The sequence below is a fragment of the Megascapheus bottae genome, chromosome 35 (assembly GCF_031878675.1).
Source record: "Megascapheus bottae isolate mThoBot1 chromosome 35, mThoBot2.hap1, whole genome shotgun sequence".
Lineage (NCBI taxonomy): Eukaryota > Metazoa > Chordata > Mammalia > Rodentia > Geomyidae > Megascapheus > Megascapheus bottae.
The window spans coordinates 243,193-269,344 of NC_143543.1; the positions used below are offsets into that span (position 1 = coordinate 243,193).

Here is a 26,152-nt window from a genome sequence, read left to right on the forward strand (position 1 = left end):
GGACTCTGGGGAATTTGTGAAAGGAGAAAAACAGTGCATAAATGCCCATCTCACCTGGAAAAACCCCCAACAAATTTAATTTACATTTCCCATACACATGATTATATCTTGTTGCCTCATTTACCCCCAAACAGCTCAGAACAAACGCACAAGAATAAAACTCATCCCTAACTTAGGGTTGCCATTTGACAAAGCTCCAGAGAAATGGGGCTAGAGGTGGCAGCCAGTGCCTTTAATTCCAGCTATGGGGAAGCAGAGGATCCTAGTTTGAGGCCAGCTGGAGCAAAAAAAAAAAACCCTCAAAACACAAGTTCATCACTGTAGCTCATACGGGTCATTCTAGGGAATCAGGATGCTCGAGTAGACGGGTCTGGGTCCAGGCCCTCTGGGCGAGAACTCAGACGCTGTCCGAGGCCGTGGGCATGTCTCAGGTGGGACAGCGCCTAACACACACAGAGCTCTTAGTTCAGACTCCAGTTGCCCATCTTTCTCTTCAAGAGAACACAAAAATAAATGCAGGAGAAACAGATGGAGAGTTTGCTTTGCCTATGGAAGACCTTTCCATAGAAACACGCCTGGAAAGAAATCAAATCTGAGCCAGGCGCTAGTGACTCACACATACAACCCTCGCTGCTCAGAAGGCCGATGTCTGAGGGCTGTGGTTCGAAGCTAGTCTGGGCAGAAAATTCTGAGAGACTTACCTAATTAATCACAAAATAAATAAATAAACACAAAACTAGAAGTGAAGCTGTGGCCAGCACTGAGCAAAAGAAGCTCAGGGACCGTGCCCACGCCCTGAGTTCCTGAGTTCAAGCCCCAGGAGTGGCACCAAAAAACAAGAATCAGATCTGGATCTATTGTGAATTAAGAACATAACCAGGAAACATTAAGATGAACATTTAAACAGAAATGCCCCCCCCACCCTGTTGCTGCTGGCTGACTACCTGGGAAAGGTGAGGGCTGCCCTGAAATGGTAACTGTGAGTCTACGTTTATTTAAAACTTGCTACCACCACAACCAGGCTTTTCCAGGCTCGAGGAGGAAAGAAGCTTTAATTTGGGGAATAGTCTGCCGGGGGGGGGGGGGAGCTTGCTTTTCCTCTGCATGCTTAAAAAAAAAAAAACATCTTTTTTAAGTGTAAGCACATTTTCTTTGCTTTAATCTAAGGTTTTCGCTCCTGATTTCTCTTTTCACAGGCATCTTACTGGTCTTTTCCTCCCACATTAAACCACAGAAACTCACTGAAGTCACATTGATGTCAAACGCGTTGATTTGTAGATCCAGGATGTAAATTGCCCCCACTCTTCTAGCGGAACAAACACAACAGACAGCTTCTTGCCATTATTGGAAGAATATAAACTGAAGACTTAATAAGAATTCTTCCCTTGCTGTTCGACTTGTTTGAATGGACCCAGAAATGCTTGCTGTGCCTGGCCTGGGTTTGAGCCCTGTCCTTGAGGCTGGCACTCGCTGCTTGACCACAGCTCTGTCTCCCAGCAGGGGTGGTGTGTGCCGGTCTTGGGACTTGAACTTGGCCCAGACCCCCCTTGGTTGGCTGCAGGTGTTGGGTCTACTGAGGCCCTGGTCCCCTCCTTGCGGGCTCACCAGGAACTCACTTAAGCAGTCCTCAACTCAGACGTTTTCCCAAGTGCTTCAGAGAGACAGGAGCCCATTGGCTCTGGCTCTGACATGCCGCCGGATAGAGGAACAAGCAGAGGCCAGCCCCTTCGTGTTAGGGAGGGACAGTTAAACATGGGGTATCTTTGGCGGTGGTAGTGTGTGGTAAGGTAGCTCGGTGGTGGAGAACGTTAGGGCTAACTCCAGTCCTGCTTCCAGCCTGGCCTCTCCCCCAGCTCACTCTCCCTGGATCTGAGTAGAGAATCGTGTTTTCCTCAGAAGCCGGCCGGGGCGGGTGCCAGACGAGCAGCGACGTGCGTTTCACGCCGTGTGGAAGCGCCGTTTCTGAGATAGCCCCCCCACCCCCCTCCCTCTCCTTGCCTCCCGAGCTGATCTTGTTGTCTGAGCGCACTCCACAGTCCAGGGCGAGGCCCCATCCTGACCTCTCCTGTGTTTCCAATGCTTGGCATCTGACAGCGGGTCCACGGACATCTGCATGGGCTGGTTCAGGAAGGTGTCACCGGTCCCCCCTGGTGACACACCTGCCTTCTCTGGTCCACATGTTCACTTCTGCCCCTCTCTTATTTTTAACAACAGCAGGAACGAGTTTCATACACACCTCCAGAGAGCCCGGTACCCAGCTACGCTTCCTCAACGCCACTTCATGTCCCAGTGCCCCGGCCACTCAGGATGGAGGAAGACTCGATCCGCCTGCCCGCACACTTGCGTGAGTGTCTGCCCACCCAGGAGGGCCAGGTGGGGAGGGGGGGCCTGGGCCAGGGGTACAGAGGTGGCTCTAGAGAGGATCACCGTCCGCACGGTGGCTCCAGAGCTGGTGCCCTCGTCCTACACGGCTGGGCAGAGTTTGGCCGTCTTTGTCTTGTTTTCCGTGTGTTCGTTTCATCTCTGACAGGGACATATTTTTAAAAGGCTAGACAGAGGATGGATGGATGGATGGATGGATGGATGATGGGTGGGTAGGTGGGGGTGCACAGGTCTCACGTAGGTAATTATACCATGCAGGGCTGTAGCACATTACTGTGGGCTGTGGGACATAATCAGTAGTTAAGATTATGGATTCGGGTCGGAGCCGTGGTTTGGCCCAAATGCCTGCATTGTGGTACTGCATGAGCCCTGCTGGGACACCACTGGCTCCGACGTCTGGAGGTTCCCAGACTGCCTCGCCAGGGCTTCCCAAATGAGGCCCACTTACCTCCTCCCTGCCCCGTTCCCAGCCCGGGGCTGCTCGCAGTGCCAGAGCAGCCAGGGCCCCCGGCGGCTGTGGCTGGCTGCTCACTGCGTGGACGCATCCCAGATGAGTTCAGACCTAAAGGAAAATAAATACTCTGACAGGGGATCGGGCTGGGATTCCAGACAAGTCCCAGTGGAATGCAGGCGGAAAGTACGGGAAGAATCGGTGGGAGCACAGCAACAGGACATTTATGGTGTGGCAGGCTTGAAAGCGTTTTTTAGCAGCTCGGGCCTGGTGTGGCCCCCAGGGGCTTCTTTTCGCTGACTTCCAGACAAGCCCTTCTCTTAACCCTTTGTCCTCCCATTCTCACATCAGATGTATCCCTTGGAGGGGAGGGGAGAGACCGTGACGGCTACAAGTCTCTTTCAGAGAGAGATTAGGATTGTGGGGACCTGGAAGTCCAGTCCAGGGCCTCTGGTCTGCAGCTGAGGGCAGAAGGGCCAGGTCCACCCCTGTGTGGGCCGGACACCCTGTTGGGTATGTTTGCCCAGGAGATAGAAAGGGCTGGCATTTTTCTTCTTCCACAAACATAGGAATTTTTTTTCCAGCTTGGGGATAGAAAGGCTGGCGTACAGTCACAGCAGGCAATGAGAAAAAAGTCCCATTCTTTAAAAGGCGCCTTTGCCCTCCATCTCAGCATGAGAACCCTGCAAGACCAAGGGCGACCCTCGGCAGAGAAGGGCCCTGGCCTGGGGAGGGACATCTTGCCCATTCTCGTCATGGCCTTCTTTCTCGTTGGATTTGTCTGCCGAGGGTCACCCTTTGACTCGTGTGGAAGACACAGAAGACTTGAGGGCCTGGTATTACTGGCCTGGCCAGGCCCAGGAATAACTGTACAGGCATATTTCTAGTGTAGAAATTTAAATAATTCAGTGTCTTATTCTTCTTGAATGCCATCATCTAAGGTTTTTGTTGATTGAATCACAGTTAATCATAGGTAGACTTTTTGCCATTTTCCCAGTGACTTTGCATCTTACAGTGTCTCTCTGGCCTTCTTAAAGCCCTGTGAACTGACATTGAAAATCGGAACTTCGGGCTCATCCATCATATCTACTAGGGTTACAGTTTACAGCGTCGCAGGTTAATAAATAGTCATATTAACCGCATGCCGTTTTTGACTCAGAACACCAGAAATAGTCCCTAGACCCTCCTTCCTTATGGCAGATCTCTTGAAAGTCTTGCGTTATTCCTCCTGCTTGTGTGTGCTTAATAATTCAGTGGGGTATCTTCCTTGGGAAATGTTACCTCACTGCTCACCCACACTGCTGTTGTGCATTCTCAGCAGAGTGACGGAATTTCAGGCAGCCACGTGGCAAAGCAGAACTGCCTTAGGACCTGTCCAGACAGAGGTGAGGAAGCTGTGTAGAGGGACATAAAGCCTGCACAGACACAGGGATGTAGCACCCGCACAGACAGGTGGAAGACAGGGAGCCTCGGGTTTGCATGCTTTCAGTTGTTTGTTCTCAAAGGTGGCGAGGGAAATTCAATACGACCCTAGTTATTGGCATCTTATGCTGTTATAAGCACCGGAAGGTGTTCAGTCTCGAGACGGTCCCTAAAGCATGTGTTGACGTGGTGACTCGCGCACATGCTGCACCGGGTCTGCTAGGGTTATCTCCACATCGGAGGCCACCAGAGGTGGAGGGGAGGAGCCAGGGGGCAGGCAGGACTGTGCAGGTGCTCCGTGGCCCTGTGTGCACGGCCTTTCTGGGCTGCCATCTCCTGGAGCCTCTCACCATGAACTGCTCCCAGGCTGCTTTCTGGTGAGCTCAGGCTGGAGTTGAGTTGATCTTGTCTTTAGACTGTGGGACCACAGCGGGCAGCGGGCAGGGGCAGGGGCTCAACCAGACGCACGCCCTGAGCAGCCTGGCCCCACCCCCCTGCTCCCCAAAGCGTCCCCACCCACAGGCAGGGCAGCAGACAGGCCTCGGATGCAGAGGCTCGAGCCCCAGGGCTGCTCTCCCATGGTTTACCCACTCTGGCTCAGATTCTGATGCTGAGGGGTTCCTGGAAGCCGAGCTCCTGAGCGTGGTCCTGGCACAGTGCCCACCGGCCTGCCGCAGCCAGCACAGGGCTGGCTTCCCCATTTTAAAGGCCAGGGAAGCACACACCCCCCCCGCCTGTCTGTTTCATGGACGAAAGGACCCTTGCTCACAGAGGGAGCAAGCTTCATTTTCTCAGGCCCGTCCAGCCTCAGCTCTGCCTTGCAGACCCATCCGGTAGCCCCCGACCCTCACCTCGGATCCTCAGTCGGGAGCCGTTCCTTTTTCTTTTGTGTGTACACGTGTAGTTTCTGTGTGTGTGTCTGTGTCTTTGCCTCTCTGTCTGTGTACGCGTGCTGATCCAGGGTCTTGAACTCCTGGCCTGGGCGCCGCCCCTGAACTCTTCAGCTGGGTGCTCTACCACTTAAGTCACACTCCGCTACCAGCTTTTTGGTGGATAACTGGAGGTGAGAGTCTCACAGACTCTCCTGCCCGGGCTGGCTTTGAACTATGATTTTCAGATCTCAGCCTCCTGAGGCGTGAACTGCGGTGCCTGGCTTGGGGAACTTTTCTTCATGGTGTTGTCTCGGTCTGTAAGTCTCCTGGCTGGCTGGCCTGCCCCTCTCTTCTCAGACTGGTCGCTGTCCTCTGTTCCTCGGGTCGCCGGTGCCTGCAACGAGGTGGGGCCCTGGGTCATTCTCCAAGGTCGTTCGTGCACAGCCCCTGCGTGGGCAACACAGTAATGACTTCTAGTGGCGTGGCCGCCCCTGCCCTCAACAGTTTTGTGCCCCTTAAACCTTCTTTGGGCCCTGAAGGCTTTCTGTCCCTCTGAAGCACAAGGGTCCTGGTTGGCTGCCAACAGCCTGAAGAAAAGAAAAAAGGAAAAAACCACCCACAGTAGAGCTGCCAGGATGCTAGGGAAGGGAAATTTCCTTTTTGGGTTTGCTGTCTGAAAGAATTTCCGGTGGAGCCAGACGTTAATTCCTAGCTCCGTGCTTCCTGATAAGGAAGCAGCTCCAATAAATGTGGCTATTTATAGATGTCTTTTAAAAAAAAAAAATCGTATAACCAGGGGTTTTATTGACCTTTCTTTTCACTTTGCATCTCATGCAGTGAAGCTGTGTACATTTAAGGCACTGTCCCAGCTTGAGCTCTGGAGAGCCAACCGGGGGGGTCGGGGGGGGGGGAATCCAGGGCTTGCAGCGTCCTTGGCCTCCTGAACCAGCACATCTGGAAGCCATCGGCAGCTGCCTGTCCCATCTGAGCCCAGAGATACCTATCTCTATTCTAAACCCCATGCTGGATGACACCCCTGGCTCACGCCTGTAATCCCAGCCACCCAAGATCTGAGACATTTATCTCCAATTAACTACAAAAAAAAGCCAGAAACAGCACAGACGCTCAGGGACAGCACCCTGGACCCGAGTTCAAGCCCTGGCACAGGACAAAGCAGAATAAGTCAGCAATCTTGAGAACAGGTCTGGTTTATGAGCAGCGACTTGAACAGCAGCAGGGCAGCCTGGTTTCTGCTTTGTGTCTCCCTCAGACCTGTGCAGGGTCTGCAGATCCTAGCCACCTACCCATGGCAGCCTCGTGTGGCTCTGCGAGGCCAGCTGGCAGGCAGGGTATCAGAATGCAGTGGGCACCTTTCTGGCATGTGCAGCCCGGGGCTCCTCAGGTTCTCCCCACCTTCCCTCTCCTTCCTCTCACAGACCATCAGCTGAGCTGGACTTCCCGTGGGCAGATGTGGCTTCCCCTCTCAGGTCGCCCATTCTCACTCTGTTCTCTCCGGGCCTTCTGGCATCTTATCCCCACCTCTCCCTCTTGGAGTCCATGGCAGAACTGGCCACTCCCTCCACCCTCCACGCTTGCTAAGGTAAACCCTAGCGGACGCCCTGGCTGGCCTGGCGCTGTCTTGGGTGGGAGCTGACTCCCCGTGGCTGTGAGTGTTTTCTGATGTCTTCGGAAGCCAGAGCAGAGCAGGAATGGAGAGCTGTGAACTGGCCTGGCATTGGCCACGGCCACCGGCGCCTCCTGCTTCCCTGGGGTGGGGGATAGGCCTCACTCCTGAAGCTGGTCTGTGTACACTTCCCGTGGTCCCTGTGGGCCCTCGGGTCTACCAGTCGTACAGATACAGTTGGAGTCGCAGTAGAGAGGTAGCAGGCTAGGTAACGAACCGGCGCTGGAGAGTGTCCGTAGCCATTCTTCCCCCCACCTCTCTCTCCCTCCTCCCCTCCTGCTCTCCCTCCTCCCACCCCTCCTCTCCTCTTCTTCTGTATTCTGTGCCCCTGACACTGAATACAGGACGGGGTTAGGCTCCCTTGTCCTCTCTGGCAAGGACCTGCAGTGCGTAATTCCTCCCTGCAGCATGTTGAGCCTCTTCAGGAGTTTTATATCTGTTTCCCAGCACAGTCACAGAGATCTGAGCACAGGCAGTGGGTCTGCTGGACATCAGGGTCACAGCCAGAGTGTCCATGCCCACGCCTGGCCCTCACGTCCAACTCCAAGGTCCCCTGTACCGACGCTCATTTCCCTCTAGGGTAGAAGATTCTAAGCTAGCAAATGGGGTGCTCTTTGGTTGGTTGGTTCTTTGGTGGTTGTGGGGCTGGAACTCGAGGCCGGGCGCTATCCCCACTCAAGGCTGGCGCTCTGCCACTTGAGCCACAGCACCATTTTTCTGGTGGTTCCTTGGAGATCGCCTCACAGACATTCCTGCCCGGGATGGCTTTGAACTGCAGTCTGCAGGTCTCGGCTGCTTGAGTGCCAGGATGACGGGGTTGATACACCAGCAGTCAGCTACAAACGGACTTTTTTTTTTTTTTTTAAGCAAAAAAATGCAAACAAAATTGATTTAAAAAAAAAAAAGACTGGAAAAATAAGTACATAAATAAATAAACCAAAGGGATGAAATCAGGGACGTGGAGATAAGAGCCAAATTACCTTCTGCACTTTCTTTTTTTTTTTTTTTTTTTGCCAGTCCTGGGCCTTGAGCTCAGGGCCTGAGCACTGTCCTTGGACTTTCTCAAGGCTAGAGCTCTACCACTTGAGCCTCAGCACCACTTCCAGCTATTTTCTATGTATGTGGTACCAAGGAATCGAACCCGGGTCTTCGTGCATGCTAGGCAAGCACTTTAACCACTAGGCCAAACTCCCGGCCCGCCTTCTGCACTTTCAAATCCAGTCCCGTGGCCACACGTTTTCACACAGCTGAAAAGCGGGGCTGTGAGAAACAAACGAAGCAGGCGGTTTCGCCCTGTGCCTGGTTTCCCAAGCGAGCAGGAGAAGACATGCGCCGTAGGGAGGGCGGAGGACCACGAAGGAGTGACCCTAGCTGACTGCCTCAGGAAAACGCCCTGACATTTTGGTGCCTTAGTTTCCCCAGTTGGCATTCCCGATGGGAGGGATGGGGGGACAGGATGGGCGCTCTGCCTCAGGCCGCTGCGCCTGGGGGGCTCCCGGGGCCACGTTCCTGCCGTGGAGGAGCCGGGATGACGAGCTCCCCACAGCTCCCAGGTCTCAGAGAGCTCATTGGATCCACGCGTCATCCCTTCCAGGGCAGACGTGGGTTTTGTGCGGATGTGATCTTTTGAGGGTGCAGGAAGCTGTCCTGGCTTTAGCTGTGACTGAGGAACACGGAAATGCAACCTCCCGCCCTGCCCTGATGTCTGCAGTGGAGGTGGAAGGGGGACCAGCAGGGCCTTTCGGGGGTTCTGAATCTGCCTGTGTGTCCCTTGTGCTGCTTTCCAGCAATGGCACTGGCCCAGGCCTGGCCCCTGCCCCCTGCCCGTGTGCATGGGCCCCTGTCCAAGGCACCGTCCATAGGTGGGGCTTCTGGTGACTGTTTGCGGGAATCCCCTCACCACCCCGTCCTTGGCCGCTCTTCCTTTAGCCTACACGCACTACTAGTTAGCATCTGCGTCTTTCTCCTCCGGTCTGCATGAGTAGGCCATGCATCCCTGCCTGCTTTTCCTGCAAGCTGCACACATTAGCGTCTGCATCTTTCTCCTCTGATGTGCATGGCCACACAGATAGGCCCCATGATTCTCTCGTTCAACAATGGATAGGAGATGCCCACTTGGCAGAGAGGATGCAGGCTGTCAGCCCCTGAGCTTGACAGGACATACACCTCCACACTGGCCAGGGGTAGTCTGCCAGGCCCTGGGCATGAGTGCTGCACCTAAAGGGCCGAACTGAGGCTCTGTAAAGGGGACAGAATTCCCCTGAGCCCCAGGGACAGCCAGGCAGGCTGGCAGAGGCCCGGGCTCGGTCTCCTTCCCTGGTTCTTGGGCTTACAACTCCGACGATGGTTAGAGGCATGGGGAGGGGGGGCGTCTGACTTTAACACTTGGCCATGGGCTGGTACTCATGCCCATATTTGAGCCTCTGGGAGAGATTCCCCTCCCCCTTTTGATGGGCGGGGGGGGGCTGTGAACGATTCTTTTGTGTTTATTTGTAGTCAGAGGTTTGAACTCGGTCTTTCAAAACTATACCTTGTTGCCTTGAGAGACCAGAGACAAAAAGAACACTTGAGTTGTGATTTTAGGCAGAGGAAAGTTTGACTTCTGAGGAACCCTGGTGTCATAACTCCGGCTACGACTTCAGATATCTGCTTCCAGAAACCTCTGCGGTCGGGTGATGGGAGGAAGGGAGGGGAAGACATGCAGTGGGGTGGCAGCTCTGACGCTGTGTGGACAGTCGTGGACAGCTCTGGGGTGGCAGCATCAGCGTGGGTGGACAGCTGCGGAGTTTGTTTGCTGAGGACTCAAATTCGTGAGGCCCCACGTCAGGTTTTCTGGTGGCTCCTTGGAGATAAGAGTCTCACGGTCTTCAGTGCTCGGGCTGGCTTTGAACCGCGGTCCTCGGATCTCAGTCTCCCGGGTGTCCAGGATGACAGTCGTGGGCCCCCGCGCTGGGGCTGGCGTTCTTGACAAGCATGCCGGGGGAAGAATCGAGGCCCCTCACACGCACACGCTCGTTTCAGTACCGGGACTTAACCTCGGGCCTGCTCCTGGTCCCTGAGCTTTTCCACTGAGCCTTGGCACTCCACCACTTCGGGTGGTTATTTGGAGGTGAGAGTCTCACAGACCACCTCACCCCAGCGTGACTTTGAACCGTGATCCTTAGATCTCCGCCTGCGGAGTAGCTGGGATGGCGGGCGTGGCCTGGCCCTCTTCATGAGGTGATCTGAAACGGGAAGTTAAAAGCTGGAGTGCCAGGCTGGCAACCGTTCGCTCCGAGGCTTCAGAAAAGCAGCGTTGCCCTTTGCATCAGCCCCGCGGCTCGGGTCCCTACCCCTTCATCATCCCCGCCACGTCTCGGTGATTCCACGAGGCGGCTGCTTCCCCTTCCATCACCAGCGTCAGCTGCAGCCGCTAGAGCTCTCCATTTTGGGTGTTGGGTGTCCTGTGCGTTGAGATGCCATGATCTTTGTGGCAGAAGGCTCGAGTTGAATCCGAGTAGAAGTGGTGGGTTGGTGTTGTCCTGGACTCGGCGTGTGTCTGTGTGTGTCCATTTGTCCATCCATCACAGTTGCCGTTACCACGTGTCCCTGGTAAGTCCACACTTTTGCATCTCAGGCTGTGGCAGGCCTGGGGTTAGGGCAGGAGGGCAGGGGTCAGTGGCAGGCCCCCCACGTGCGTGCCCGGTGAGGGCCCAGCCGCTTGTCCTGGCCGACGCCACAGCCAGTGCCAGGGTGGTTTCAGGTCTCTGCTGCCAGAGTTTCTTGAAACAGCTCTGGTCAAAGGCGTATGCTGGGCTCACTTCTGAGGGAAATTTCCTTTTTGGGGAAGTTGAAGCAAAGGGATTTCCTGTGTGGGCAGACAGCTTCCTGGCTTGAAGGCTTCTCGGAAGGGAACTGGTTTCATAATGAGACGACAAATTAAAGACATACCAGCCCGGTTCACTTCAAAACAGACACCGGGAGGCTGGCAAAGCCCGTGGCACTCCTCCCTCCCGGAACGGAAATAAACCCCATCCTGACAGGCTTCTCCTCCATCCCTGCACGCCCTCTACTCCCTCCTCTGCCTGCTCACGCCGCCAGCCCGGTCCTGAGCAGCAGGGAAACGTGCCCTTCCTCGCCCTTCCTCCCCCGCCTGTCTGAAGGCAGAGGCCCCCCGCCCGCCGTGCCCTCTCCTCCCTTGCCATGTGGCCTGAAGGCGTCTTCAGGAGCACCACGCTGCCTCCCACCGCAGCCAGCCCCACCTGGACCAGGGAGCCGGGTCTGGAGTGTGCCCTGTCCAGGCCGTGGACTTTCTCCCGCCAGCCAGGTCATTTTCTGCAGTTCCGCACACCAGCGCTTCTGTTTATTTTTGTTTTATGAACACAAGAATGCCTGTGAACTAGGTTTCTTTTCTTTTTTTTAAGTACAAAACACCAAGAGACAGAACAAGGAGAGTGTTGTTTGGGTCCGTATTGGACAAGCAGCCCTCTCTCTTTGTGTGTGGTTCTGGAATCCGGACTCGGGGCTGTGTGTTTGCTGGAGCCGTCTACCGTTTGAGCCTTGCTCCCAGCCTGTTTTGCTTCGGTCCATGTTTCCTTTCCCCTACTTTTGTCCAGGGCCAGCGGCCTGTCTCTGCCTCCCCCCCCCAGTTGCTGGATGACAGACCTGGACTGGCACCCCGACCGTGGTTTCTGAGGCGAGTCTTGGTAACTTTTTCGCCTGGACTGGCCTTGAATTGCGGTGCTCCCATTTCTGCCTTCCCAGTAGCTGAGATTACAGGCACAGCTACACGCAGCCACTCCTCGTGTGGCTCGGGTCAGCAACGAGGTACCCGTTCTGGCGCCGGGCAAGCTCAGCCAGCCAGCCTTGTGACCTGGGCCGGCGGCCTGCCCTCCCCACGCTGTCACATGCCCCGAGGGTCGTGCCCTTGGGAATACTCAGAAGACACCTCAGGGCCCTTTGAAGTTGGCACTGAACCACCAGCGTGGATGTTGCAGTGGACGTGTAGCTGGGCCGAGGTGGGGATTTGTAGGTGAAGGTGGTGGGGGTGGGGAGCTTGCAAGTCAGTGAGGCAGGTGGCGTGGCAGGAAGAGTCTCGTGCTGAGAGCGTGAGGCCAGGGACCAGGCCTGTGGCCGCTCCACAGCGCTGTGGTTTTTGACACTGTCACAGGGCTCGTGTTGGTTCTTTGTAAAATGGGAAGGAATCTATCGATGACCTTAGTAAATTCTTGGTCAGGCATTCTAGCATGGGTTTTTTAGAAGGCCCTGCCCTTGGCAGCAGCTTGCAGGGTTTGTTCTAATGAGAAGAAGAGAGGCTTGGCCAGAGGTGGGCAGGGGCCATGGGGGTGGGCTGAGAAAGGCCATTACCAAGAGGACTTGGCTCCTGGGGCATGGGGAGACGCGTGAGCCCTGGTGATGTCTGTCCAGCGGGTCCATGGGGGTCGGTGACTTCAAGCAGACGTCAGCTCTGCACGTGATGGACGACAGTCCTCCCGGCATGCACTTGGTGTGAGGAAGCCAGGACTGGAAGCACCCCTCGCCGGGCAGGGCCCCCGCAAGCTCAGCATGCCAGGTGAGGGGCCGGCTGCCTCCTGACCCTCCTTCCCCAAGCCTGGCGGGTAGGCAGGGCTGTCTTCTCCGCAGACACCGGGGTCTGTCCTCTGGGGCCCCAGCCATTCACACACAGCACCTGAGAACCAGAACTGGGCCCTCGCCACCGCCCTCGTGGGGCAGAAAAGCCTGCCAGTTTCCATGGTGGGAGGTGATGTACCTGCAGGGTAAACCAAGGACGCCTGTGTGTGGCTTCCTGACCGCCGTCCAGGGAGGTGGAGGGGCCCGGGTCGTGTCTTCCTGTCACAGTCTCTGGAAACAGAAGTTGGTGACTCTCCGGGCTGGCTGGAGGAAGTTCTGTTCTCTGTCTGACCAGCGCAGATCGACAGCAGACCCACCACGTGTGGTGCTGTGGAAAGAGAGGGGAGCCGGGGGCCGGGGGTGTGGCCCAGTGGTAGAGTGCTTGCCTAGCATGCTCGGAGACCCGGGTTCGATCCCTCAGTACCACACACATTGAGAAAGCCCAAGGACAGTGCCCAGGCCCTGAAGGAGGAGCCGGCCGAGTGTCTTCCACACCAGGGAAAGGTGATCCTGGCGGCAGAGAGAAAGGTACGTTTGTCCTCGGCTCTGTCCAGGTCCGCGTCCAGTGGGTGGCAGTGCATCCGAGACATCCAAAGAACTTTCACTTATTTGACTGCAGTGCAACTCCACGATTCCTTTTTCCTCGTCTCTGTTACTAGTACAGATTTCCAAACTAAATTTTCAAGTCATATTTGACATGAAGTAGAAAACCTGAGAAGCAATTCGATTTTCACGGCGCTGGGTTGCGAAAGGCTCGGGTGCTGAGTGAGCACCAGAAACGGAGCACTTGGTGTCATTTTGGAGTTCACCACGAGAGACGGCGTTGTGTCTCCAGGGGAGAAATTTCATCTTGGACTTTGTTTCGCAGCAGGTCGGTCTTGCAAAGCATGTCCTCCTCACCACTTCAGTCCCCGTTAGCTCTTGGGATGGGGAGGAAGGCACAGTGGTAACGCGTTGTGACCTCGGCATGCTTCTTTGACCCCGAGGACATGGGAGGCGGCGAGGGAGGGAGAGATGGGGAGATGATAGAAGATAACTTTCATTGAATTAAAACAGACGAGTGGCCCGGAGCCTGTCATCCTAGCTACTCAGGAGGCTGAAATCTGAGGATCAAGATTCGAAGCCAGGCCAGGCACAAAAGGGCCTGAGACTGGAGAACGGGAAGTGGGGCTTGGCTCCAGGGGTAGGGCGGCAGCCTTGAGCTGAAGAGCTCAGGACAGGGCCCCGGCCCCAGCCCCATGACCCACAAGAAAGAAAGAGAAAAACGGCAGAAGTGTGTCCACGTACATAACTAACTACATTTCTGTCTTCCCAAGTCTCAACTGTGCTGAGACTTGACGGGAAATTCTTGACGTGTGGACGGGGTGGCGGCTTGGACCTCAGAGCGGTTTCCTTACTCTACAGGCCTAGTTGCAGGACGTGAGCTTTGTTCAGTTGGAACAGAACACACTGTGGTATGGTAACCACTGGCTTAATTCCTCCTCAGTAAGGAAGAGACCGGACGGTTGAGCTTCTCTTGAAGGAGACTTTCTGATGGCGTAGTCCGGCCTCTCTCTCTGGCCTCAGAAGTGTTTTTCTGAAGGCTTCTTCAGGCGTGCGCAGGGTTGTCACAGAAGGCAGGGTGGGGGCGTCCCCTGCATCTCCTGGGCCATGAGTGGTGGTGGTCAAGTAGCTGCAGAAACAGCTGGGAGCCAAGACTGGGAGCAGAACCCAGCCGCCGGGCCTCTGAAACGAAAGGAAACTGGCCAGCCTGAGAAAAGGGAAAAAGAAAATACATTGGGCTGGTTGGCGAGCTGCTTCCCGTGAGCGAGGGAGGGTTGACTAAACGGGAGGTGCCGGGGCCAACCGGCAGCAAACCAGGGTTCGCAGATTGGGGTTCCTGAAATAGGGGACAAGGACTAGGAAGAAAAAGAAGAGAGACAGACACACCGGGTCCGGGATGTCCGCAGTCCAGGCAAAGACTGCCGAGACTGCCGCGTTTATTTTCCACTCCCCCTTCTTCCCTCCTCCTCTCCCAGGGAACCTCCAGGTGTTACATTCATATGGTAATTCTCAGGTCATTTACATAGAATAGGGCCAGAAAGCAATAAGACAATATAGCCATCATCTGATGCAAGTCAAGGTACAGTTTGATTCCACTCTGGCTCCCAACATGTCCCCCGTTTTTTATTTTAAAAGAAACACAAGTGCAATTTTTACTCTTTTCTATACCCCTAATTTATCCTGTCACATTTTCCAAAAATGACTTTGGTCCCTTGGTCCAATGGGGATTTGATGGGCGGAGATTCAACTTCCGTGACTTCTTCAAGCTGACTCAGGGGCGCCGTCTCCACGCTTGACCAGGGACCTTAAGAAGCCCAGCCTGTTTTATCAAGGGGTTGCAAGGATTAGACACCAGGAACAACAATCTACTCCAAACTAGAAATCATACTTGACATTCAACAACTGCACAAACCATCCTTGGCCACAACAGCGCGGCCTACCTAGCACCCATTTGCAAGGGCTTTTTCTTGATTGTCTGGGGAACTAAATTTCTGCAACCTTAACAATGCTTCAGTTGTCAGATCTAAACAGATTAATAGAGACACAAGCCTCAGATCCACAAACTTTTCCTGAATTTGTGGCTGGTGTCAAAAATAAAAAATAAAAATTTTACTCAATTAGGACTTTAAACTACCCGCTATCACAGAAGATTGACAAGTTCCTGCCCAGTTATGAAAGGCACGGGCATTAGTAAGGCATGCTTACAAACTATTCTATGACCTCCCGGCTCTGATTAATTTGAATGGCCAAGCACAAGTGACTCTAAGATCTGACACCATCTCTGCCATCCAAGCAGAGGCTTTCCTGTCCCAGTAGTGTCTCTCCACACAGGGATAAACATCCCATTGGCATTTCACTTTGTTGATTGCTGGATTTGAACTCAGGGTCTGGGCGCTGTCTCTCAGCTCTCCAGCTCAAGGCTAGCACCCTGCCACTGTGAGTCCCGAGCTTGGTGCTTGAGTGCTTCCCCCCAGCTTTTCAGCTCAGAGCTAGCACTCTGCCACTTCGAGCTCCAAAGCAACTCTGTCTCCCATAATAAGTACTCTCCTGCACTAAGGCATGCTCTGGCAAGCCGCTTCCAGTCATTTGGGCATGCAATACCAGCACACGCGGCCTCCAATATTACTTGAGTAAAAGGGGCAGTTGGCCCATATTGGGAGCAGGCATTTTTTAAATCCTGTAATAGTTTAACAGGAACAGGTTGATGGTATACTTGTTCATCATGATCAACTAAACTAGGGAAGCATCGAGGCCCTGAAATACCTTCCCTCTCTATAGCAGCCTGAGTCAGGTTTAATTGCGATGCACTGTGCCTGGTTGTAGTGCCTGTTAAAAGGGACTTGTTGCTAGGGCCTTTAGGCTTGCCTAAAGGTTGAGAAAGGGATTGAGGCCGTAAGGCTGCAGCCGGAGGCGGTGGGTGTGAGGGGTAAGGTTTAGAATCAGACACCATAGTGGCCTGAGGGTCATATTTCTTTCCTACTTCTGGGGGGGCTCTCTGCTCTGTCCCCATTTTCGATAGAAGATGTAGCATTTCTTCTAACTTCTTCTCTATCGTAGCCACCCGGCCCTCCAATGACTCATCATAACTTTCCTCCTTGGTATTCAGACCTGAATTCTGATACTCAATATCTACTGGTTGTTGTTCCCTTTGCAAGATCTCACTTAGACTCTCTTGGGCTGCGGCATATGGCTCAGCCTCAGGTTCTTCAGAAGGGTCCTTTAACTCATAAAGTTCCCTTAATTCAAGATTAAGTTCAGCATCTTCATGTAGAGGATCTATGTATTCACTTACTAAATTCCGAACAGTAGTAGCCTCTACTGGGGTCTTTTCGGGGCCATATACATCATAATAATCTTGAATTCTTTTTCCTATCCGCTGCCAGGTTTTTTGGAATTCCTCCTCTATAAACCTCGGGCATGCCTCCTTGAGAAACTGTAGGAAGCTCTGAAGCACCCCCTCTTCCACCCACGTTCCGTGGGCTTCAAATAGGCCTGTTAAGATCGGTAGAAATAACCCATGACTATTAGCTTGACCCATAATTTTTACTCCTGACTATACTCTCTTAATAGTCCTACGATGTGTTACTCACCACAGGGAGGGGTCCTTCACCTTCGTCCCAGATTTTCAGGGTCCCTGTTCGGGCGCCAGATGCCGGGGCCAACCGGCAGCAAACCAGGGTTCGCAGATTGGGGTTCCTGAAATAGGGGACAAGGACTAGGAAGAAAAAGAAGAGAGACAGACACACCGGGTCCGGGATGTCCGCAGTCCAGGCAAAGACTGCCGAGACTGCCGCGTTTATTTTCCACTCCCCCTTCTTCCCTCCTCCTCTCCCAGGGAACCTCCAGGTGTTACATTCATATGGTAATTCTCAGGTCATTTACATAGAATAGGGCCAGAAAGCAATAAGACAATATAGCCATCATCTGATGCAAGTCAAGGTACAGTTTGATTCCACTCTGGCTCCCAACAGGGAGGGGGGTCAGAAGGGCTGCGGCAGGCGCTCGGGGGAACTTCACTGATACGGCCAGAGTGGGGGGCGAATCTGGGAAAGAACAGCCATCAACGCCATGAGGATGAGGCTGCTGTCGCCAGGCCTGTGCCCTGGTCAGTGTGTACAGCCTGTGCCCCGGTCAGTGTGTGCAGCCAGGCCTGCGGTCAGTGTGTACAGCCTGTGCCCTGGTCAGTGTGTGCAGCCAGGCCTGCGGTCAGTGTGTACAGCCTGTGCCCTGGTCAGTGTGTGCAGCCAGGCCTGCGGTCAGTGTGTGCAGCCGGGCCTGTGCCCCGGTCAGTGTGTACAGCCTGTGCCCTGGTCAGTGTGTGCAGCCAGGCCTGCGGTCAGTGTGTGCAGCCGGGCCTGTGCCCCGGTCAGTGTGTACAGCCGGGCCTGTGCCCTGTTCAGTGTGTGCAGTCTGTGCCCGGTCAGTGTGTGCAGCCGGGCCTGTGCCCCGGTCAGTGTGTGCAGCCAGGCGAGTGCCCGGCCAGTGTGTAGTCTTCCGGTCAGGTGTGGCTGGAGACCCTCAAGCAGTGATGGGGGCCCAGAGCATGTTGGGATGTGGCAGGGGAGAGCCGGTGGTTCTGGCACTGCAGCCTGAGGAAGGCAGGGCTGGGGGCGGGGGCACAGGCCTAAGGGCGGCCAGGTCACAAGAAGAAGTCGTGGCAGATGCTGAGCTATGATCTCTGCTAAAGTGCAGGCGTTCTACCAGCTGTGTGTCCCTGTAAAATCCATCTTCATGTGCGTCTGCACTCGCCTCCCCTCGGCAGACACCAGACACCCACTGGACACACCCCCAGGCCGCGGCCAGGGGACCTTGCCAGGTCACCTGTGTGTCGGCCGCCCCGCCGGCTTTCCTGGCTCGCATGGCTCCTGCGTTGAGAGCCACATTTACGAAGCCTCCCAAATCACCGTGACGACACTTCAGTGCACAGCCTCGAGCTCTTGGTCCCTGCGTGGCACCAAGGGCAGAAACCAGGGTGGCGTTCGCTGAGTTCAGCCCTCAGACTGGCGCACACACACTCACACACACACAAAACCTTCTTGAAATGTTCATCGTATGTAATTTAAAAAGCAGGATGCAAATAGCCCTCCTCAGAATACTTGTGATCTTTTTTCTTCTCCATGGAAATGGACCAGAAGGCACTGCAGGAAAATAGTTCCTGCAGTTATCTCTAGAGAAGAGGAGTGGGACCATAATTCTTTCTTCCTCTTGTGTGTTAGTGTATTTACGTTTTCCAGCCTTGTGTGAGATTATTTGTGCTCATGGGGGGGGGGGGGCTGGGATCTGCTCCCCGCCAGCCAGAATCCAGATCATAGCTTTCCTTGCCGGTGCCCTGGGGTCCTGTTTCCTGCCTGGCCTGCGTCTGCTCTCCCACCTCTGTGTCCTCTGCTTCCCTCCCAGTCATCCAGATGAAAGCATCTCTGAGGCCCTGGGACAGCCTGCTTCACCTGCCGCCTGGGCCACTGTACTGGAGAGAGAGCACAACCACGCTCTCGGCTTGTACTGGTGGTGGTTTTATTTCCCAGCAGCCGGGCCCTGATCTGCATTGTGAGAGGCCAGTGTGGCTTTTGTCCCTCCGTCGTCCTGGCCCGAGGAGTTGGGAGCCCATGTCTCTGGTGCACTCAGGCTTCCAGCAGGCATGGGAACCAGGCCTGCTGGCTCCCTCGTGTGCACATAGCATCTCGGCAGATGTCCACACACGCCTTCCCCGACAAGACAGCCGCCAGCCCGCAGCCCCCACCTTTTCCGAGTGATTGCCACTTCACAGCCAGTGCTTCGGTGGTTCGGGGAGATTCACCGTCACCAATGCAGGAATGGAGCACTGGACCTGCCGAGCTCCCGTCTAACGCCTGGAAACACTTTGAGTCTCCTTGATGTGCTCAGGGGCTTTAGCTGGCACTCACGGAGAAGACGGTGGTGATGGCCGGCGCATAGAATCGGCTCCGTGCCTCAAGCCCCCTTCTTTCCGGCCTGGGACAGCCCTGCTTCCAGGCCCGAAACAGCTTGGTTCACGTGCACAGCCATTTGGCTTGCTGCCATTTTCCTCTCCTCTGCCGGAGGAAGAGTGTGAAAGAATGTAGGAAATCCCGCGCGTTGTTCAGAGCAGCGTTGAAATCACCTTTGGTGCTGAGTAGGTGCCATCTGCCCACCCGGTACACAACGCAGCAAGCAGAGAGCGGGCTCTGTGCAGCAGCGGACACGCAGCGTGACGTCGTTTTACGTGGGTTTGCCCCTGGCACTTCGCGTCGGGGTGTGATGGAGCAAACACCTTCTGCTTGCATGCGTGTGGATGCCAGTGCGTGCAGAGATGGGTTCTCTCCCAGGAGCAGGGGTGTGAGCTGTGGGAATGTCACCCCGCCGTGAGGACAGGCAAGCCAGCCTGTTAGTGAGACCCCTCGTCTCCACCAGGTCAGGGTCAGGGCTCGAGATTATCTTGGCCACATACCTTCCCATCTGTAGAGTTGAATCAAGGGGGGGGCGGGCATATTGGGACCAGGGTGGGAATTCACCCAATCCAGGAAGCTCCCAGGAATGGTGCCTGGTCCCTTAGTGCCACGCCTGGGGCAGGTACATCTGGTAGGCTGCAAGCAGGCTCAGGGTGGCTCTGCCAGAAGAGGTTGTGGCTGCAGAGCGGACCAAAGGAACTTACCTGGATGACAGACACAGTTAGACAGTGCCATGCTGCCTTCCTCCAGGCAGATGGATCGATCCTCTTTCAGCCGAGTTGAGTGTTCACGCTTAGCTCTGCACCGTAAGTCTACCTTTCCACTTTTCATTGGGCCTCCAGGGAGCTCGCCAGCCCTGTGCCGACAACGGCAGTGTCCAGGTCCCAGCAGGCCCTATTTCCAGGTTTCCAAGCTTGTAATGATATCTGACCATGTCTCTCCGTCTGTGCTGTGGGGGACTCCAGGGACCCCATGTCCCTTGTCACCCAGGCCCTCTGACAGCCAGAAAGCAGACCTCTGAACTCTTCAGCTCGCAGGATGGCCGGGTAGCCCAGCAGAACAAGTGGGGAAGGGGAGGGTTGGGGGGGGCTGTTTTATTCGGTGATACTGTGTTGTCCAGGAGATACTTGCAGTGCAGGATTCCCGGGAGACCCAGAGAGTAGAGGCCGAGAGGGACCAGTATGTTCTCTGGGAGAGTGAGAGGAAGTGAACCAGGAGGTGCCATTCATTCATTCAGTTCTCGGCAAGGTGGAGGCAGAGGAAACACGTGTGTGGGCCTGGCAGATTCGTTTGTGTGGGACGAGAGGACGCCCTGCTTCCCTGGAGCCAGAGACTGGGCCAGCGGGGGCCACCCTGGGGAGACCACGTGAGCTGCTGGCCTCTGTGCCCACAGAATGGAGCGGGGAAGTGAGCCGCTGGCCTTGCAAGCAGACGGGCGAGCAGAGCGGAGTCTGGAAAAACGTCACAGGCTGGCATTGAGACTTGGCTTTGCCAGTGAGACCACTTGACCCGGCCATGGTATTTTAAAGACTTGTAGCACAGGGAGCGGGGAGACAGTGGGGGCTGGAAGACGTTGGGGATCGCAGATGCAGGATAGCTGCACAGATGCACACTACCCCCCCCCCCCGCCACTGCCACCGAGGCCACGTGCCTTTCCCTTCACCCCTGTGCCGAGTACGGAGCTCGTGCTTTGCCGTGAGCTGTCGGGAATCTGGCTTTCCACTTCATGGGGCTCTTGGGCCCCCGGGGCCTAGGATGGCATCCGCCCCAGGAGACAGATGCGCTGGGTTTGTTGAACCAATTAGGGAGTTACACCGCCTGTCTGGTCACCAGTTCCCCTCTGCCGCGTAGCCAGGGAGCGCGATGGCAGCCTGGGTGTCCCCCGTTTGCCATATGCCTTCCTGCGTGGGGCTTGGCAGACCTCCTGTGAGGGGAAGTGTGTCACTACGGCGCCGTGTGGAGCCCGCATTCCGTCTGCGTCATCTCGGCGTCTTTTTATAGCCCGCGCTCTTCCCAGCCTCCGGATCCAGCGCTTGGTAGTTCTGGACACTGGAGTTGGCTGGCGATGGAGAACTGGGTGACCGACGCTGCCAGGAGACGCCTTCTGTGCCTGGCATCTCACGTTGGCACTTGTGTGAGCAAGCTGCCGTGCAGAATCCAGCCATTGGCTGGGAGAGGGAACCAAATATTCAAGGCGTGGAGGCACAGTGTGGAAATGTCAGTGGGAGGCCGGAGTCGGGACAACTGCGGTCCAAGGCCGGCAGAGGCAGACTCACCAGGCCCCTTCCAGTCAGAGCAAGGGCAGCGCCACGCACGGTCAGCCCGGCATGTGGGAGGCCGAGACCCAGAGGAAGGACCGCGCGAGCCCAAGTCTGTGAGACTCCATCCAGCTTAACAGGAGAAGCCCGGCGTGGTGGTGCTCACCTGTCCTCCCAGCAGCTGTCAGGGAGAGACAGAATGGGACTGAGCCAGTGAGACCCTGTCTCGAAGATAACCAGTGCAAAAAAGGGCTGGAGGCATGGCTCAGGGTTAGAACACTTGCCTAGTACATGAAGGGTGGATGGATGGAGTGAGTGAGGGATGGATGGGTGGGTGGGTGGGTGAGTGAGGGGATAGATGAGTGGATGGATGGGTGGGTGGGTGGATGGATGGATGGATGGATGGATGGATGGATGGATGGATGAGTGAGGGGATAGATGAGTGGATGGGTGGGTGGATGGATGGGTGGGTGGATGGATGGATGGATGGATGGATGGATGGATGGATGGGTGAGTGAGGGGATAGATGAGTGGATGGGTAGGTGGGTGGATGGTTAGATGGATGGATGGATGGATGGGTGAGTGAGGGGATAGATGAGTAGATGGGTGGGTGGATGGATGGATGGGTGGGTGGGTGGATGGATGGATAGATGGGTGGGTGGATGGATAGATGGATGGATGAGTGGATTGATGGGTGGGTGGGTGGGTGGGTGGGTAGTTTGATGATGAATGGTAAATGGTGGAGGATGGATGGGAGTTGATGAATGATAGATGACAGGTGAGTGGATGACGGGTGGATGGACGGATGGACAGATGGATGATTAGATAAGGGATGGGTAAAGCTAGAGAGCTGCAGCTCCCTGCTCCTAGGCTTGTTTCCAACCCCGTGTGCTGGCCGTAGCGAGAAGTACCGCCTTGGAGGGGCTGTGTTTTCATTTCCGTCTTCTCATGTCAAGTCTCTGCTCTCATATTATTCATGCCAGAATCCCGTGTTTACAATATTTTCCTAGCCACAAAATCTGTATTAATTAGGTACAACTTAATTTGTTTTCCCACTTTTGCCTAATTAGAGGCATAAACTGCTAATGCAGAGCTGGTGGTGAGCAGCGCCTGCTGTCATCAGAGCCGGGGATGTGTAGGTGGGCCTCACGGCGGGCCGGCCGTGGGTCTGGGGATCTCCGGTGGCTCCGACGCATGTGTGTAAGAGCCCTTGGCCACGCCTGGAGCTGACCCTGAGGTCCACATCCTAGGCAGGAGACACCAAGGGTCACATGGTCACGGGGTGAGCCGGCCGCAGCCCCCTGGGGTCGGGCCCCAGCACAAGAAGACCTTTTAACCCCAGCTATAAACGGAGGGGGGGGTGGGGGGACACGGTGAGGACCACCCAGTCCTGTCACTGCTGACTGGACCCCAGCTCTGCTCACAGGAAGCTGCTGTGATTCTCGGCCGCGGCGGCGGCCATCCTGGCTCACTCCAGGGGGACGGTGGAGGCCCGCGGGGCGGGTGTGTTCCAGCACTCCAGGGGACAGGCAGATGGGGGCGCTGGCCAGAGCCAGCCGAGCGTCTACCCGAGGAAAGCCCGCCCCACCGGACGGGGCTCATTTATGTCTGCCGGCCGGGCTCCATCTCCATGCTTGCGCTGAGCGCGGAGGAGAGAGGGGACGGGAACAAGGCATTCGGCTCTAAATGGTTGTTTTATTTGAAGATCCATAGCAACTCTTAATAAAGTAGGCTTGTAGAAATCATCGCTGAGAGGATGAGGGGCAAGGGGGCGATGCAGATGGCAGAAAACCACATTCCTGTCCATGAAAATGTACCCTAGACACGAGTGAGTGTGCCCGCCAGCGCAGTGGGCACCTCTGCAGCGCCACAGGCCGCGGCGTGAGAAGATGCCCTGGAGGTAAGCCCACAGTCACTCCCCAAGGTCTGTGGGGAGCGGTGCCCTGAGGCCGCTCGGGGGGACGCCCGATACTGTCGGGTGTCAGAACGGCAGTCGCCTCCCGTCGGCTTCAAAGCAAAGACCCTTGGGTTTGGGAGCTCAGCACAGCATGGTGGAGAAGGGTCTAAGACCAGAGCCCCCTCCCGTCCTTTGCTGCCCGTCAGGCAGGGGAGGCAGGAGTAGAAGCTTGCCCACCCGCTCCGCTCACTTCTCCTCTCCCCCTGCTCGAGCCGTCCCGGGAAGTCTGGAATAATCCCCGCAGCACGTGGGCTCTCTGGAAGGCTGGTTGTAGATGCCGCGGGGGAGCTGAGTGGGAATGAGTAGTGTCGCCGCTCTCGTGCCAGCCAGCTCCTCTTTCCTAGAAGAAGCGTGGGGCCAGTCCCCGGAAGTCAGGGGTGAGCGGCCGAGCCCCGCCGGCCTCCACACCCACCCGCTCCCTCCTGGACCCTGTGGGTGTGAAATAGCTCTCACACCGCTTAAAATAGCCCGGCTCAAAGGCAGGAGATGCCGCCCACCCGGCCCCTGCCTGACCCGGGGCCACTCTTCCTCTGCCTGCCCAGCTGGGCTCCCAGGCCAGCACCCCTGCTCCCGTCCACCCTGCTCACTGAGCTGTCAAGATGGGGCCTGGCAGGTGGACGGCCCCGGTGGACGCCGACGCGCTCAGCCCACCGGCCCTGAGCGGCCTGGTGTGACCCAGGCCTGTGGTGCTGGGTTCTCGTGGTCCCCAAGGCAGAAGAGCTGGCTGTCGCCCCCGTGCCGTGGGGGGCCTGGCGGTCCCCAGAGGCATCTGTGTCCAGTGTCTGGCCACAGTGTGGGTTTGGTGGTTGTTGTTCTCTTTTCTCTTTGGTGATAAAGTACATTCACCGTACCTGCCCTAAACATACCCACATCTAATGAGCTCTGCGGTGTCAAGCTGCCCCCCCCCCGTCCCCCGCAGGAGGCGTGAAGGTAGGGCTCTCATCTTCTTTTCTGTGGGAGTACATGCGGGTACACGTGTGTGTGTGCAGTGTTCTCATGTTCTTTCCGGTGAGCGCATGTGTGTGTATGCGTGTGGAATTTATAAAACCGAAGCTGGAGTTGCTAGCCTTCTAACTGGCATACATGTGAAGAATTACTTTTTTATTATTATTATCTTTTCGCCCGTCCTGGCCTGAGCGCTGTCCCTGGGCTTTCTCAAGTCTAGCTCTCTACCACTTGAACCACAAGACCACTTCCAGGTTTTTCTGTGTACATGGTACTGGGGAATGAAACCCAGGGCTTCATGCCCGCTCGGCAGGCTCTCTCTTGCTAGGCCACACTCCCAGCCCCACTTTTGGATATGGACACTGGAAGGCCTGGCCCGAAGCCCTCGCTTCTCTTCGTTAGCTGGCAGCCGAGGCTGTCCACCTCCAGGGCTATGGCTGCAAGAGGCGTACAGTGTCGGAGACACCGGGTAAATACCGCTAGAGGCATCTCTCTGCAAAGCTCGGTGATGTCACCAAAGAAGCCAATCTGCTCTTCCTACACTGTCCTGGCACCGGCCGGGCAGCCGGGACAGAGGGAAAGGTGGTTCTCTTGAAAGGCTTCATGGCTCCCTGGCACGGCTGATCCCAGAGCCCAGCCACTGTGGAAGTTTCAGGACCAGATAACAGAAGGTCAGGGGGAGCCAGGCTGGGCACCAGCAGCTGAGCTGCCACGTCCTGAAAAGCGGATCCAGTCACCCTGGGGCTCTGGGGAGCGAGGGGGACAAACTCAGCAAGGGGCCCTGCCGAGCCGAGCCCGGTGGCTGACCAGGAGAGGGGTCAGGACCCCACAGCAGGAAGCGGCGGAGGTCCGCCTGGCGAGGGACGTGTTCCGTGCTGATGCCTCACCCTTGAGACGTGAACGCTCCAGGCGTGGGCAGACTGGAGAGAGTGGGTTTTGTGTTTGAGGCTGTCCCTAGATGTGTCTGCGCCACCTCATTTCATATGAATTGGTTGTGAATGCATTGGAGAAACAAGGAAATTCCTTAGTTTGTATTACCATACAAGGATAAGGTCTTGAGGCTGTCTCCGCCGAGAGCGAGAGCGGGGCTTAAACACCACCCCAAGGCCCCCGAGAGCAAGAGCGGGGCTTAAACAGCACCCCAAGGCTGCCGAGAGCAAGAGCGGGGCTTAAACACCACCCCAAGGCTGCCGAGAGCGAGAGCAAGGCTTAAACACCACCCCAAGGTGCCGAGAGCGAGAGCAAGGCTTAAACACCACCCCAAGGTGCCGAGAGCGAGAGCAAGGCTTAAACACCACCCCAAGGTGCCGAGAGCGAGAGCGGGGCTTAAACACCACCCCAAGGCCGCCGAGAGCAAGAGCGGGGCTTAAACACCACCCCAGGGCCCCCGAGAGCAAGAGCGGGGCTTAAACACCACCCCAAGGCCCCCGAGAGCAAGAGCAAGGCTTAAACACCACCCCAAGGTGCCGAGAGCCGTGCCGAGAGCCGCGGAGGACGTTAGAAGAACTGACACACCAGATGACTTCCAAAACAGTAACCAGTGCACCGGTCAGCCGTGGCTCACGCCTTCATCCCAGCAGCATGGGAGGCTGAGAGCCGGGGATCGTGATCGGAAGCCAGCAGAGGCAGGAAATTTCCATGGCACTCTTTATCTCCAGGTAATCAGCAGAAGTCAGAGGAGCTACCGCCCAGGTGAAAAGCTCAGCTCCTAGGCTGCCTTGAGTTCAAACACACTCACACAAAGATGAGCAGGGAAGAGTGGTGTTGGCGTTCTCTCCACATCTCCACGTTGTGGGGTGTGTTGTCATTGAAGGGTTAACTGAGTCACACTTTGTGCCCCTGACTGCGTCCTCCCTCCTCACCCCCCACCCCACCCCACAACCGTTTCTAGCTGTTCTTACCCAAGACCCCGGCTCTGCCGAAACAAATGGATGCAAGTGATAAACGCCGCCAGGAATGTCGGTTGGACCACAGGAAATTTCCTGTTCAGGAAGAGATCTTGGGAGCTTCCTGTGGGGCGGTGCATGGTGGGGCCGCTGGCGGCTGGCCCCTGACCACAGCTGCAGTTAGCTGCAGGCTGAGGGGG

General features: G+C 56.0%; 1 protein-coding gene across 3 annotated transcripts in view; it reads left to right on the forward strand.

The window, feature by feature from the left end:
• The window catches only part of Etv6 (ETS variant transcription factor 6), an 82,649-nt gene that overhangs the window by 41,539 nt on the left and 14,958 nt on the right, over positions 1-26,152 (forward strand). The window contains exon 2 of one of the 3 annotated variants that reach the window (XM_090324548.1): positions 2,215-2,344. The exons of 1 other annotated variant lie outside the window; for it this stretch is intronic. In XM_090324548.1, coding sequence (XP_090180674.1) covers positions 2,215-2,344 — 130 coding nt within the window. The remainder of the gene's footprint in view (positions 1-2,214; positions 2,345-26,152) is intronic. One more of the 3 variants, XM_090324549.1, reaches the window with a different exon arrangement.